The sequence below is a fragment of the Schistocerca piceifrons genome, chromosome 1 (genome assembly GCF_021461385.2).
Source record: "Schistocerca piceifrons isolate TAMUIC-IGC-003096 chromosome 1, iqSchPice1.1, whole genome shotgun sequence".
NCBI classification, from domain to species: Eukaryota; Metazoa; Arthropoda; class Insecta; order Orthoptera; family Acrididae; genus Schistocerca; species Schistocerca piceifrons.
Window position 1 is genome coordinate 551,059,630 of NC_060138.1, and position 17,190 is coordinate 551,076,819.

Genomic DNA, 17,190 nt, shown 5'->3' on the forward strand with positions numbered 1-17,190 from the left:
TTTCTATCACATATTTTCCAACAATATCAAACTCCTCGTTGCCACTCTTTATTTTTTACAATGATCAATGTTCATACGTCCATTTTCTGTTGACACATTGAAGTGAAAAGATGGGCAGGTCAGTGGAATTAATTAGGAAAAAGAAAGATGCTGTGCTTGCTTGTGTGTCAGATGGCCTCAACACAAGAGAGATTTCCTTTAAGATAGGTTTCAACTCTTAACTACTATGGATGGTCTCTCAGACTGCTACAGTTTTTTGTCTTGTGATATTTCCCACACCCCTGTGAGATGAAATAGACTCTTCTGTGTACCTTTCTATTGGAGGGCAAGCTACACATGTCAGAAATCTGGCATTGTTGTTGCAATTTGTTTCTTATTTTTGGGCCTTGAGAGGTCTCACAGACGTACCATACTCTTTGCGTGTCATGTTTCTCTTGAATGTGATCGTTTCTCTGTGATGAGGAAAGTTAGACCTTCTATGCAATGTGTTCTATGAGAGACTGATGGAGGTGTTCAAGAAGGTCTCAGCAAATTCTGGGATGAAGACTCTGACGATAGTGATAATGACTCTGATTCTGAGTATTTAGCAATCACATTACTAATTCAGAGAGGCATACTTCTTCGGTAAGAACATAAAGTTGTTTTCGATGGAGAAAACAGAAGCCATCACCTAACTAACGTAAGGACATGGCAACTCAATATTATCTTGCAGCTGCCTGGACTGCAACAGATTCAGGAAAATTCTTGGAAAAATTCCTGTTTTGGAGATATGAGCCTCAAATACATAAATAGTTTTTTGAAAAACGAAAAACATCCGTCTTTTGTTGTCCATGTTTGAAGTAGAAAACAAGATATTCATGTCAACAGTGTGGTGTTTCGATTTGGTTGGAGAATGGTAAGGCAATCTTCGTAAATGCATGCAGGCTGAAAGCAATTAAAATTTTATTCGTGGCCTCAGAAGAATACATAAGGTGAAACAACTATCAACTTTCTTCTTGACGTTTAAAATATTAATTTGGTGAAATTTCTCGCTTGATAGAATTATGGGGTGGAATAATCGCTCTAAGGCTGAAACGATGAGAAGTAAACTGAAAGTTGATTCCAAAGACAATTTGTCGTAACTGAAATGTGTTTCTCAATACAGTTATGTTGCGAATCTGTAATACCGTGTTCCTGATGATAATCTGACTGAGTAGAGCGCTAACTATGTGCTGTTATTTTAGTAATACATAAAATAAAAATAAACTGCAAATTTTGCTGTGTTCTAGTTTTCAAAGTGTTTTAAATTATGCATTGTTTAAAAAGTGCAAATTCCCATAAAGCCTGCTTCCAAGAAGTGTAATGAACAACAGGAAGTCATGAAAATATATATTCACCAAACATAAGAAATAAATAGGCCATCTAAGAGACCCCTCCTAGTAAATGTGTTCCTGTGAACATCCACAGTAGTTGAGGGTTAATCAGCCTACAATATGAGGTTACTGAAAAAATACAAGCAGACAGGGAATGATGATCGTGAAAAAGGAAGAGGTAGATAAAGGAAGTTTACTATCAAACAACCATCAACAAACTTTCTCTCATGGGTTGTTGCCTGTCATAAACTGGACTAAAGTGAGACTGGGAAAAAATTGGTGATGTCTCATTACAACGGTAGCCTTTATTGACAAAAACAATGCGACAACAATGGCTAAAATGGGCAGAAGCACATGTGAAATGCATGCCAAACACGTGGAACAGAGTAATCTTTTCAAATAAGTCTAGATTTATTCTGCGTGGCTCTGATGGCAAATTGTTTGTATGTTGCACATTAGGTGAAGAATTTTCTACCTTCATTTTTAACACAAACAGTCAAACACCCAGCAGGACAGATGATCTGGGGATGCATTTCTATCCATGGAACAGATGGTCTGAACTTCATAAATGGCAGTCAACACCAATGTATACATAAGCAAGGAAGATTAAGACTACAATAAGAGACCAGTTTGGAGATTTTTCCAGTTTCATTTTTGGAGCCAGTAGCTCCTTCTTTTGGCAGAATGACTGAAGGAAAGGGAGAATGTAGAAAAAGGACTGGCAAGGGTTAAAAAACTGGGAAAGTCCAGAAAAATCATCAAGAAACCTTGGTTAGGGGATACTTAACAAAAGGGATAGAGCCTTTCCTTTTCATCCTGTCTGGAAAGTCTCCCCCGACCCACGGTTCTGGGCAACTCTTCCAAATTCTCCCCACTTCCTAAACCTTGCCAGTCATTTTCCTTCAACCTTCTTCCTTCCCCTTCAATCCTTCTGCCAGAAGAAGAGTCACTGTCTTCGAAAGCTTGTGCATTTACGAAACCCTTGTGCATGTCACCACTTGGCGAGTAAATCTTTTGTCCATCCAATTACATTAGATTTTCAAAAATTGATTATTTTTGTTGATAATGTGTGTGTGTGTGTGTGTGTGTGTGTGTGTGTGTGTAAAGGGGGGGGGGGAGGAGATGTATGCACAGGCCACCTTCAAAACAGAAAAAAGAGAAGTAGCTTAAAAGATTGTGATCTTATGTGTGTGTGTACATGCCACAACAACTGGTTGCTTATCGTTCCTGCTTACTGTTCCTGATTTTTTAAAATTTTGATATTGGCATATTTCATGTGTAATATTGAGGCAGCTGTTATTCTTTACCCACCGAACACTTGTTTGTTATGAACCTTTTAACTCTTGACCAAACTGCCATCTACTGAAATATTTGCATTCCATTTGAGACTCCTTATACATTTAGTAATTTTCTGCGAATCTTTATATTGAATCCTTAACAAAGTCATACCTCATAGTTTATCTTAATGAAGAGTTTCATTAAACAAGAAATGAAATAGTAAAGTCAGTGAATTAAATGAGAAAATTTTACAGTTGATTTTGCTTCTTTATTTGCCCTGTTTGTGCAAATTACCATAACCCATAAAGATTAATATTTGTTAAAAAAAAGGGTATGGACTTTTTTCATGTAAATATGGGGAAATACGCTCACGACAACAACGTGGTCTCAATTTTGCAATTAAGAAATAGCCCCCAATACATATCTTTGTAAAATGTGAGCACTGGGTACCAGAGTACTTAGCCTAATCTTTGAACGAAGATTTCACTCAGTATTTAGCAGCTGAAGCCTTCCGCAAAGGAGGGGGGAATGTGTAAGGTTCTTGGTCTCGCATACTGTCACAAGGGTATCAACAAAATTATGCTGGTACATACTTGGTAATCTGTTGTAACACTTCTTATTATATAGCTTCCTAAAATAGTCATGTTTTGTTTATTTAGTTTGAATGTTTCAACTGGATATTGGCTGTTATAAAATTCTTTGTTTGGACTTTACTACAAACAGAAATTTACTCAATCTTCAACAATTACAAAATGAGCAACTAAATTCAAACAGGGTCACTGACCTATCAGAAAAATTATACAGTACATTTCACACGAAGAATTAACTACAACACGTTGTGCAATATTCTTGGCACACCTGTTGAATACTATCCACTGACAAAATGGAAAATTAATTTACTGACAATATTTGGACTGGTTTAAAAAGAACTGAACTAAGTTTGAGAGTCCACTTGTTACTGTAGACGAGATGTGGGTCTGCTACATTAGCTACTAGGTTGAAAACTTTTCATTTTGCTCTTAGGTACACAATTTGTCTGGCTTTTAATTAGCTATTTTTCTACTATAGATAATTCAGAGTATCTTTTCCACACATGTAAAATACCCTAAATATGTTCTAAAAAGCTTTCTTTAATCTACACAGAATAATAAAGAAAATGTTGATGTAGGATGGCGTGTAAGAGCTCCGTATCTCACAAATATGGATGGAACAAAATCAGTTTTAATATTGCAACTCACATCACATTCTGCGTGATAACTTATCCACTCTAATTTTCTTTATTTATTTACACACTAAATCACAACATATCATAGCTACAAGGTACACCAGTAACTGCTCTAAGAATCATGATACTTAGAAACCTCTTTACATAATATGTAAGAAATGCAGGCTTGTGGAAACTTCCTGCCAAAAATCTCAAACAAATTTGAATTCCTCGAAGTAACAAAAATGAGTGTATTCTGTTGATAAAGTGACAGAGATGCCCTAACACCCCAAAACAATTTACAAAGTTTGATAACATGAAATTATCCCATAACAGATTTAGTGCAGTAATCATCCGATGGGGTTGAAACGACTTGAGTTATTAAAACACAATATAGCTGTTATTCTGCTTGAGAATGGCATTTCATGCAAGTTTCACTCTGCACATGGTCAATTTTTTGTTACAGAGCATGAGTACATTTGATATTTACTCTAGCTCACAAACGATCTGATCAAATACGTTTAAATGAGGGCAGGGGGGATTTGAATGGAGACTCTATAGCAAAGTTGGCAATCCTGTTGTTATGAAGCTACACAAGTTAAATAATGTATGTGAGAACAAGTAATCAATTATATATACCTGCTCCGGTGGTAGATGAGGCATATCTGAGTCAACAGGAACTTGTAGTGGTGTTGCAGGTGGCTGAGGCACAACAGGTAGCTGCTGAACATCTGAAACCTCTGGGGCAGGAGTATGAGGTGGCATATGGGCAACTGTGTCCATAGGAACAACACCCACAGCAATTTCTGCAGCTGTACTTGTCGCAGTCAGTGCATCAGTGACAGTAGGGGCCACTGAAGGTTGTGGTAAGTACTGACCAACATCAGGTACCTCCTCTTCTTGCGCCAGGTCAACTTTTTTTGATGGCTAAAATCACCAAACATTTATAATTAATCTTTGAGCCACTGAGTTAAAACATTTTCAGCTGTTATTGAGTAGGTACTTTGTTTCAAAGTTTGAGCCATATTTTATACTGTAAATTATTACTTAAACTTCATTATCATTACAAGATACATTCTGTTGTAGATCAGATGTGGGTTACTGAGAAAAGCACTTAAAGAGACATTAAGTTCAATTTTTATTCAGATTTATTCTCATTATAGTATTTTAAAAATAAAATTTGATTTAAATATTAAAATGTGACATTAGTCTACCTCTTTTGTTACCAAAGAGAAATTTTAATCGAGAACAGTGACACGAATTGAAACAATTTTGCAAGCTACACAGATTACTGTATCACAGTGATCCCTTCAAACCCATTCATTACATTCTTCACACTTCCAGACTGTCTTCCTGTCTTCTCTTAATTCACGTAAGACACATCTACCATGTTGGCCACCTTGAGTTCTTTCTACTGTTTGGGAATGTTGGGTGTTTGTAGATACACCCATCAAATTTCTTACACTGAGGACATGTCAGATCAATTTATTTTCATTTTTTGCTTTTTGTTCAATGTGAGGTCTCACATTTTCTCCTCCCAAAGCAAGCATGAACAGATGCCGGTGATATTTCTTCTTTTGCTGCCCAGTTGGATTTTTTGTCATCCAGAGAACGAAAGCCTTCACACAGGCAACATCAATCAAATTGAAGGAGAGTTTCATAGGGCATTGTCCAGGAGGTCTTGAGCATGTATATTCCCTCACTAATTCGTTCAACACCACTGCTGGTAGTATTGTAACACACGATAATTTCCAGCTTGAAGCCATTTACTTTGTTAGTTTATGAACCACCATGATGTTGGGATGAGAGTAGTATTAGCGCTCTGTTCTTTGCTGGCTAATAAGACGCCAACATTGGTTCACTGGTAAAACCGAAGAGGAAGAGTGTATCGTTCTTTGTTTATTTTTCAAACATAATTCTGGAAGTGCTCTCATATTATGTCACATCGTGCCTACCAATGTCGTATTCTTTGTTAAAAGGAACTCTGCTAGCTTCTTTGCTGGCTCATAAGACGCCAACATTGGTTCACTGGTAAAACCGAAGAGGAAGAGTGTATCGTTCTTTGTTTATTTTTCAAAAATAATTCTGGAAGCGCTCTCATATTATGTCACATTGTGCCTACCAATGTCGTATTCTTTGTTAAAAGGAACTCTGCTAGCTTACAGCTAGTAAAAAAACAAATACAGAGAGTTGTCAATAGTGGCGCTCCTGGCTGTTCCACACAAATTATTGACCAGATCCTCGACTAAATGGAGACCCTGCTTCGTTTCTCTTTCAGTATATGCTTGCACAAACTGTGTGCAGAGAGTTTGGCCGTCTGCTGCAACCCAAACTTTCATTCCAGATTCATGAACACAAGAAACGACCATCTTCCCCTAAATCCAGTCAACTGTTCGTCTACTGTAGCGTGGTGGTGGTGGTTGTTGGGATGTTTAAGGGGGACTAAACAGCGAAGGTCATCAGTCCCCCATTCCAAAATCAGGCGAGCCCAAAATCGACGGAGAAGGTAAAAACCAAAGGGGGAGGAGACGGCCCCCCAGGCGCTAAAAGAACACAAATGCAGCAACAAACACTACAAACAAGAACAGGACAGAGGCACACCAGACAGAAAGAAACAGAAGAAAGGAAGATGGCCGGAGACTGGTTGACTGACCACGAGAACAAAAATGGGAAAGAGTCAACCATCTCACGGCACACCAGAACAGCAACAGACACAAGGACAAAAGACACAGAAAGGGAAAGGTGCAGGACCTCCCTAAATCGAACCATAAAACGGACTACCACGGATAAAATTTAAAACGTCATCAGCCCTGGAGGCATCGTCAGATAAAACCAAAGCCAAAGTGCCCGGGAGATTAAAAGATTGCCGGAGTGTGCGCAGTCGAGGACACTCCAGCAAAATGTGGCCGACCGTCAGCCGGGACCCACACTGACACAGGGGGGGATCCTCCTGACGCAAGAGATGGCCGTGCGTCAGGTACGTATGGCCGATGCGCAGCCGACACAGGACTACCGAGTCCCTGCGAGAAGCCCGCAGGGAGGAACGCCACACGGCGGTCGTCTCCTTGACAGCCCGCAGTTTATTCGGGGCTGTCATGCCACGCCACTCAGCAGCCCACATCCCAATCAGCTTACGGCGCAACACCATCTGCTGGTCGCGAGCCGTAAGGCCGATCTCCAAAGCCGGGGCGTCGATCGCCCCTTTGGCCAGCCTGTCTACACGTTCGTTCCCTGGGATGCCAACATGACCGGGCGTCCAAACCAGGACCACCGAACGACCAGAACGGGCAATGTCGGAAACAGTCTCCTGAATGGAGGACACCAGAGGAGAGGAGGGATAGCAGCGGTCGATGGCCTGAAGGCTGCTCAGGGAGTCACTGCAGATCACGACGGACCTACCCGAGCAGAAACGCATATGGTCAAGAGTGCGCAATATGGCCACCAGCTCCGCAGTAAAAATACTGCAGCCAGCCGGCAAGGAGCGCTGCTCAACATGAGCAAAAGAGTAGGCAGTGCAACCATCAACCAGGGAACCATCAGTGTAGACAGTCTCACAGTCCGAAAATGATGCGAGGAGAGCAAGAAAACGGCGACGGAGGGCCACAGGCGGAACCGAGTCCTTGGGTCCCTGTGCCAAGTCCAGACGGACGGACGGCCGGGACAAACACCAGGGAGGCGTAGGTGTACGGACCCGGAAGGGAGGCAGAAGAGGGAATGACCCCAGTTCTGACAGCAGGGACTGGACACGGACAGCTATGGAAAGCCCAGACCTAGGGCGCCGTTCGGGCAGATGGAGGACCATAGCAGGGAAAAGCAGGCGACGATTGGGATGATCTGGCGAGCAATGAACGTGGACAGCATAGTCGACAAGCAGACGATGGCGGCGAATCCGCAGTGGGGGAACCCCGGCCTCCACCAGTAGACTATCCACGGGGCTGGTGCGAAAAGCGCCAGTGGCAAGCCTAACCCCACAGTGGTGTATGGGGTCTAACAACTTTAACACTGAGGGGGACGCAGACCCATAGGCCAGGCTCCCATAATCAAGCCGGGACTGCACAAGGGCTCTGTACAACCGCAGCAGCGTGCAGCGATCTGCACCCCAAGACGTGTGGCTAAGGCAGCGGAGGGCGTTGAGGTGCCGCCAGCATTTTTGCTTCAGCTGAGTAACATGGGGAACCCATGTGAGCCGGGCATCAAACACGAGTCCCAAGAAGCGGCAAGTGTCCACCACTTCAAGCAGGTGGCCGTCGAGGTAAAGTGCAGGATGAGGGTGGACCGTCCGACGCCTGCAGAAGTGCATTACTCGAGTCTTGGCAGCAGAGAACTGAAAGCCATGAGTCAGTGCCCATGATGCTGCCTTGCGAACGGCGACTTGCAGCCTGCGTTCGGCGACTCCCGTAGTCGTGGAGCTAAATGAGATGCAGAAGTCGTCGGCATACAAAGAAGGAGACACCGACGACCCCACTGCTGCTGCCAGACCATTAATGGCCACTAAAAATAAGGAGACGCTCAACACCGAGCCCTGCGGGACCCCATTTTCCTGTATATAAGAGGAACTAGAGGTGGCACCGACTTGCACCCGGAAAGAGCGGCGCAATAAAAAGTTTTGAAGAAAAGCCGGGAGCCGACCACGAAGACCCCACCCATGCAACGTGGCGAGGATGTGATGCCGCCATGTGGTGTCATACGCCTTCCGCAGATCGAAAAATACAGCAACAAGATGCTGACGTCGGGCAAAAGCCGTACGGACAGCAGATTCGAGCCGCACCAAATTGTCCACTGCAGACCGGCCCCGACGGAAGCCACCCTGGGATGGAGCGAGGAGACCGCGCGACTCAAGGACCCAACACAAACGCCGCCCCACCATACGTTCGAGCAATTTGCACAAAACGTTGGTGAGGGTAATGGGACGATAGCTGTCCACCGCCAGTGGGTCCGCACCGGGTTTCAAGATGGGGACAATAACGCCCTCCCGCCATTGCGACGGGAACACGCCTTCGCTCCAAATGCGATTAAATATCGCGAGAATGTGTCTCTGGCAGTCCCTGGAGAGATGCTTCAGCATCTGCGCGTGGATGCTGTCTGGGCCTGGTGCTGTATCAGGGCAATCGGCGAGGGCGGCGAGGAATTCCCTCTCGCTGAAAGGAGCATTGTATGTTTCAGAACGACGCGTGTGGAATGAGAACGGCGTCCGCTCGGCTCGCTCCTTTAGAGAGCGAAAGGCGGGGGGATAGGAGGCAGTCGCGGAGCTCTGAGCAAAGTGCGCGGCTAGCCGTTCAGCAATGGCGGCAGCGTCCGTGCAGACAGCGCCGTCCAAGGAGAGCCCAGGGACACCCATAGGGGTCTGGGAGCCATAAATCCGCCGGATCCGCGACCACACGTGCGAGGACGAGACACGGGAGCCCAGGGAGGAGACGTACCTCTCCCAGCACTCCTGCTTACGCCGTGCAATAAGACGACGGGCGAAGGCACGGAGCCTCTTAAAGGCGATGAGGGTCTCCAGAGACGGGTGCCGCCTATGACGCTGGAGAGCCCGCCTACGGTCGCGAATAGCCTCAGCAATCTCCGGCGACCACCAGGGGACAGCCTTCCGCCGAGGAAGGCCAGAGGAACGGGGGATGGCAGCCTCGGCCGCCGAAATGATGGACGTGGTGAAAACACGGACCACCTCGTCAATGTCACCCTGTGGGGGAGACGCAATGGTTACAGCGGAAGTAAAAGCTGGCCAGTCAGCCCTGTGGAGAGCCCAGCGGGGCAAGCGCCCAGAAGAATGACACTGTGGCAGTGACAAATAGATGGGAAAATGGTCACTGCCACACAGGTCAGGATGCACCCTCCAGTGGAGGGATGGGACAAGTCCAGGGCTGCAAATAGAGAGATCGATGGCCGAGAACGAGCCATGGGCCACACTGAAATGTGTGGGAGCACCGGTGTTCAAGAGGCTAAGGTCGAGCTGAGCCAACACATGCTCCACGGCCCGACCGCGATCATCGGAGACAGTCCCACCCCATAGAGGATTGTGGGCATTGAAATCGCCCAGAAGCAGCAATGGTGGCGGGAGTTGAGCCAGCAGCGCAGCCAAGACATGGCGGGGGAGCTCCCCATCCGGAGGAATGTAAACAGAGCATACAGTAATAGCCGGCGAGAGCTCAACCCTGGCAGCAACTGCCTCTAAAGGCGTCTGAAGGTGTACTGGCGAGCTACAGACAGAGTGGTGAACAAAGAGGCAAACCCCACCTGACGCTCGTTGACAGGCAGCACGGTTCTTATAGTATCCCCGATAACCGCGAAGGGCGGGGGTCCGCAGTGCAGGAAACCAAGTTTCCTGCAGAGCAATGCAGAGAACAGGGGAATCACTCAGAAGCATCCGGAGCTCTGGCAGGTGGCGGAAATAACCGCCGCAGTTCCATTGGAGAATGGAAGCAGGAAGGGACTGGGAGGGCGTGAATGCGACTAAGAGGCAGACAGCGCTTCAGAGCCAACCGCCGCCACTGGGGGAGAGTCAGCTGAGTCCATAGGAGAGGCCCCCAAGGGTTCCGTGAGGGCGAGATCCGCGGCAGAGGCGAGGATCTCCACCTCATCCCCGGAGCCAGGACTATGTACAGCAGGCGGTGCTGAAACCGCCGGAACGTCCTTCTTCTTGGACACATTCCGTTCCTTCTTCTCGCGTCTGCCCTTAGGGTGAGAGGGCTGGGAGAGCTTCTCTGAAGGAGCGTCGGAGGCTGACGACGACGCAGAAGCCCTACGACCAGCAGGTGGCGGAACCTTCAGCCACTGGCTGACATCTGGCTGGGAAGGAGAAGAAACGGAGGAAGGGAGAGCCCCGAGGGACCCCTTCCGCGAGAGAGGAACCGGCGGAGGCAACGCCGCCGGAGAAGGAGGGGGAGGAATCGAGCCTCCCGGTTGTGGAGCAGATGTCACTCCCGAAGTAAGCTTGGGGGGAGCGACAGTAGAGGGTTTGCCCCCAACTGCTAAGGGGGCAAGAGAGGAAGGCTTGCCCCCAGGCACGAGGGGGGCAGACAGAGATACATGGCCCCGAGGGCCCACTGAAGGCGGCACAGATGAAGCGACAACCGTCGCCCGTGCGGGCGACGATAACGTGGCTGCAGCATAAGATGTTCGAAGGGAAGCAGGGTACAACCTTTCATATTTCTGTTTAGCCTCTCGATAAGTAAGCCGGTCCAGGGTCTTAAATTCCATGATCTTCCGCTCCTTATGAAGAACGGGGCAATCCGGCGAGCATGGAGAGTGGTGCTCCCCACAGTTAACACATACAGGCGGAGGTGCACATGGAGAATCAGGATGAGAGGGGCGTCCGCAATCTCGACATGTAGCGCTGGATGGGCAACGGGAGGACATATGCCCAAACTTCCAGCACTGGAAGCACCGCATCGGGGGAGGCACGTATGGCTTGACGTCGCAACGGTAAACCATCACCTTGACCTTCTCGGGCAAGACATCACCCTCAAAGGCCAAGATAAAGGCACCGGTGGCCACCCTGTTTGTCTTGGGTCCTCGATGGACACGACGGACAAAATGCACACCACGTCGTTCCAAGTCGGCTCTCAGCTCGTCATCGGATTGCAACAAGAGGTCACGATGGTAAATAATCCCCTGGACCATATTTAAGCTACTGTGGGGAGTGACGGTAACAGGGACGTCACCCAGCTTATCACACAAGAGCAACGCTCGTGACTGGGCTGGGGAGGACGTCTTGAGGAGGATGGACCCATTCCTCATTTTTGACAACCCCGCCACTTCCCCAAACTTATCCTCCAGGTGTTCCACAAAAAACATAGGCTTCGTCGGAAGAAAGGAGTCACCATCAGTCCTGCTGCAGACAAGGTATTGCGGTACGTAAGGCTCCCGCTTGGCACTAGATCGGCGTCCCTCCCATGGCGCAGCCAACGAGGGGAACGTCTGAGGGTCATACTGCGCAGCATCGAAGTCGACTCTACCTCGCGTAGAGACGCTGGTGGCCGTGCGACCACCAGCTTGATGTGATTTATTGCGCTTCATTGCGCCACATCCGCCCAGATGCCACCTACTCCGAACGAGGGCTCTCCCCAAGGGCGCCACCCAGCCAAAGCAACGGGTACCTGGCCGATATCCCGTTGCCCGGAGTCCCCGTGCCCCAGACAAGATGGGCACGTACTCCTTGGCATGCATGGGGAGGAAACAGCTCAGGCATCTGTAGTGCGATCCCTGCGTGGTCAGGGGGCTACCACCAAGAGGGTACATGACGACCCCACCACAACGGACTGGCTACCGTGCTGGATTTTAGGTGTTTAAAGGGTCCACAGTTGTCGTAGGCGCTAAGAAGAAGAGTGCGCACAAGGCGAGGAGGAGACCACCCAGAAGATGTTGGGCGTAGTCCCCCCCCCACGACAATAGGTAACATGCAAGATGGTGGAGCATGATGGACCAATACAAAAACACCACGTAAGGTGTCCTTCCCCAAATGGCACGCACTGACGACGGAAATTTGGAAGAAAAAAGGAGGTCAAACCCAAGAGGGGACCATCACAGAAGGCCGAAACGTTTGAGACTCCTTTTAGTCGCCTCTTACGACAGGCAGGAATACCGCGGGCCTATTCTTACCCCCGAACCCGCAGGGGGATACTGTAGCGTAATGATTTGGTGTATAAGCCATTTGATATCTGCTGATTACACTGTCTAAAATTCTTCTGATTGGTGCTAATTTGTCTGACATTATAGATTCACATCTTATGACTATCGCCAAAACTATGGACAAGCAAAATTTGAACAAATCCGTCTCTTCCCATTGTTGCAGTAAATTCTGTCCCAGAAAATGCAGGGTTTTGGACCATAAATTTACAACCAATTCTTTCATCAAACTCATAACACATGCAAGAATACACCGTCCAATAAATGCTAGCATTTCTTCTGCAATAGCATTGTTCCATCAATACAGAATTTTAGAAACACCCTCAAATTAGTGTGAAGGCAAATTTCATTCAACAACTCAATCAGTAAAACAAGTTTGATAATTTCACATAATTTTGAAATGTTTTCACAGTAAGCCGTCAACTCAGGCTTACTTATATCAATGTTATCCTGTCTGCTGTGACTTTAAGGAGGAGGTAACTTTTCCATAATTTACCATTTTTTTCCTATGTAATTTTTTCCCATTTCTTTGTTACCAGATTCTCCATTTTCATCAGAATTGTCTTCATTTTCAGATACAGGATTCACTTCTGCTACATCTGAATGTTCACTCAGTAGATTGTTGTTATTATCATTATCACTGCAAAGATATCCGTACCATTGTCATCTAAATTTGCATTTAGTACTTCTTGTAACATTTTATTTATGGCTTTCATACTTTTTTTCATAGGAAGCCATTTTCACTAAGTACATGTCTGCTGATGTGTAAAGCTTGTTAACAACCAACTGAATGTAACACAAATTTTTAAACAATCAGTTTTGCCAACAGTGTAATAAGAACAAGAAAAACTTGAAAAAAAAAAATAAACTACAACAAAATTGATCCACTGATGTTTTTTTATCAAGGCATATGTATGAAAAAATATAAGTTTGATCATATACAGTGAAACCTCTATATTGGTAATCACAAAAGTAGTTAAATTTTACTGAGAATATATAGAAAAATGCTGTAAATGGTAAAAATTAAAAAAGAATTAGCTAGAAACAATTATTTTAATAATGAATTAGTAAAATACAACCTCAGTCAAATTTCCACAAAAATCTTTGGATTGGCACAACTTTAACATCACATACCCAGGATTTTTTGATCTTCGGGACTCGAATTCCTTCATTCATTTTTCTCAGCCAGGGCTGAACGCAAAAACATGTCTTTTTGTTGTCATCTTCATCCTGCCCTAATCCTAATGGTTACAGACACTGCCAGGGAAATATTTGAAAGGGGGAGGGGGGGGGGGGGGGGGAGAGAAAAAAAAGGGGTAGGTCCACCATATGCAAACTGCTGTATAAATGTAAATTTAGGGTCTGTGTATACTACTGCTGTTTCTTTTAAGTTTTTCTATGCTCTCCACACCGATCCGTTTTACAGTAGGTGAGTAGTTGCCTTTCCCTTATTTTATGTATTGCTCCATCCCAGAATTTTCATTATTGTTACAAATTTACATACAATATCCTTGAGCAACCAAGTGTCATTGTACAAAACAAACAGTTGAGCCATAATTCGGAACAGTAACAACATAATTCTGTGACAACTACATAAGAGAACAACAATCACCTAATAAAATAGGAGCCTTGAGCTCTCACTTGTCAGAAATTTTTAATTCAAACGAATGACTTTACAAAACATCACTCATTTCCCTTCCATTTTCAAGTGTTATTCCATCTAATGCGCTAGTGCAGATTTGCACCAGGAATATCCTGCGTGTATCGTGTAATCGGTCAATGTGAACCAGTCTCCAGTTCCAAGCATGTACACCTGGGGCACCCCTTAGGTGTATTGTGTAATAGGGGCACAGTGTTAAAAACATTGTTCAGATGTTCACCATTTGCTCACACGAGATGCAAAAGAATAGTGCCAACGAGACAAATGACGAGCATGATGGGCGTCACATCTCACGTTACTTGGGCACTCAAGCTGATGTTGACTCAAGCTGAGCACGGCTTTTTGGAGCCTGCGCAAATCAACAGAAAGGAAAACGAAGCATCTACACTAGTGACTTAAATGCTATAAAGAGGGAAATAATTGATTAGGTTTCCAAAAATACGAGCATTGCACTCAGGAAATCATTGTGTAGAGGAAACATACTAAAGAGATAACTTTAGCATTGTATGTATGAGGCTTCTGGTCGGAGCCGAGAAGATGGACATAACATGGAGGAAAACATTATATGGAGAAACATTACACAGAGGTTTCACTGTACGTGTAATAAGTTTGATCATGTATATGTAATGATAACACCTAACTCATAAGTACACCAACTGTAAAAAGTTTCTTCCATAGAATCAAATAATAATTAAGAAAATATATGATCTGGATACAATACATCACCACTTAGCAATCAAACGTTATAACAGTGGACTGTTTCATGATACAGAGAAAATGAGCGCGCGGGCGCGCGCGCACACACACACACAACATTACATCACTGCAACTAGTCAGAAATAATATTGCATGTTACCCTTACCCTGAACAAGATGTTCTGTTCTATTTACCTGATACTCTTCAGGTTCAACCAGTTTTCTTTTGCGAGTTGACCGACGGGGATCTTGTTGGACGAGCTCTGCTTCCCCTTCACGGACCTGTTCAAGAGCCATATCTTCTTCCCCTTCATCAACGCCCAAGCCGAAGTCATAATTCTCAGCTGGGCGACTTGTGAGGTGTCTTTGGTAGTTCTGAATGGCAACATTACAAGAAGAATCAGACATACCTACATTTAATGTAAGCAAAAGTAGTTTCAAGAATGTGTTTATTTGTTTGCTCATTTATGTGACATCAGACCCTATCTTTGCCACTTATAAAACAAATGAAGAAAGGATGACACTAAATCAAGTAACAGTGTGACATTGAAGTACGAATATACGAAAAGTTACCTCACCATAAAGCTGACAAATACAAGCTTAAATTTATGACAAAAGTTCTTTGAGATCCTGCTCCATACAAGATGCATTTGACTAGCAGTTAAATTTTAAGAAAATATTATTGTTGCCAAGATAGATACGAAGCCCACACCTACCACAGTAGTACAAGTTTATATGCCAACTAGCTCCGCAGATGACGAAGAGATTGATGAAATGTATGATGAGATAAAAGAAATTATTCTGATAGTGAAGAGAGACGAAAATTTAATAGTCATGGGTGACTGGAATTCGATAGTAGGAAAAGGAACAGCTGGAAACGTAGTAGGTGAATATGGATTGGGGCTAAGAAATGAAAGAGGAAGCCGCCTGGTAGAATTTTGCACAGAGCATAACTTAATCATAGCTAACACTTGGTTCAAGAATCATAAAAGAAGGTTGTATACATTGAAGAACCCTGGAGATACTAAAAGGTTTCAAATAGATTATACAATGGTAAGACAGACATTAAGGAACCAGGTTTTAAATAGTAAGACATTCCCAGGGGCAGATGTGGACTCTGACCACAATCTATTGGTTATGAACTGTAGAATAAAACTAAAGAAATCGCAAAAAGGTGGGAATTTAAGGAGAAGAGATGACTACACTAAACAGATTCGGAAGGATGTAGGTTGCAGTAGGTATCGGGAGATGGAGAAGCTTGCACGGGATAGAGCAGCATGAAGAGCTGCATCAAACCAGTCTCTGGACTGAAGACAACAACAACAACAACAACAACAACAACATTTTTTTCTGCAACTAAAGTAATTTATATGGTACATGTGAAATGAACATACTAATTCCTTAAATATAGTGATCAGAAGTGACAAGCAACAAGCTTGACTTGGACTTGATGTGAGGCTGAATAGTAAGACATATCAACAGAACATAAATTCTTACAAGACATATCAACAATGGTTCTGATGTGGGTACTTCTACAGCATCTTCTCCTTATACTGGGTTGTAGGAGTGGCTCCAGGGGAACCTGAAGAATGGGTGAGAAAGGGATGAGGGGATGCAGCTGGTGAATGAATAAGGTATGGCAATGTAGAAGGTGAATAGATACAGCTGCCGATGTGTTTCGGTGTATGTGTTTCTGTAATGACAAGCAATTTGTTTTTAAAGTTTCGAAGCTCATGGTATTTAAAGGTATATGAAGAGCAGACAGTTGCAAAACTTGTGTCAAAAGTAGAAACTTTTTAAGCGTACAGAATAATTCATACAATAACATTAAACTGTGCAGAAATGAAACCAGCTGGATTAACTCACTGAAAAATTCTAGACATAGCCCCCCCCTTCCACACACACACACACACACACACACACACACACACACACACACGAAAATCAACCTATCAACAATATAGCGTTTAGCTATTTACTGCCAAATTGCACGTCATTAGACAATTGTTTATCTACTGATAAATAAATTCTTCATTTATGGCCACATAACTTAAATAAGGCCTGTATCATCTAAAAGTAGTAATCTTGGCAAACATATGAAGCAGAAGTATTCAACTGATGAATTCCTAGAAAATAAGCCAAGTAATACCTTCAGTTTGGGAGGGACATTTTGACATATCTGTACATCTAAAACAAACATATTACTTGACTTACTTCCCTAAATGAATTCATCAGCACAATTCGTCACGAAAGCCTGCATTCACATGAAGTATTAGAATTCTGCCCTCCACAACACGTCCTTGATCTCTAGAAGTACATAAATTTGATGAGACTTGTGGGAAAATGCATCTATGTACTCTCAAGTCCATAAAA

At 44.5% G+C, this 17,190-nt stretch overlaps 1 protein-coding gene across 2 annotated transcripts in view; it reads right to left on the bottom strand.

Annotated features, from left to right (window-relative positions):
- LOC124800707 (double-strand-break repair protein rad21 homolog) overlaps positions 1-17,190 on the bottom strand; it is a 69,136-nt gene that overhangs the window by 17,295 nt on the left and 34,651 nt on the right. For both annotated transcript variants that reach the window (XM_047263016.1, XM_047263017.1), the window contains exons 9-10: positions 15,013-15,192; positions 4,474-4,761 (exon numbers count right to left, since the gene is read on the bottom strand). In XM_047263016.1, coding sequence (XP_047118972.1) covers positions 4,474-4,761; positions 15,013-15,192 — 468 coding nt within the window. The remainder of the gene's footprint in view (positions 1-4,473; positions 4,762-15,012; positions 15,193-17,190) is intronic.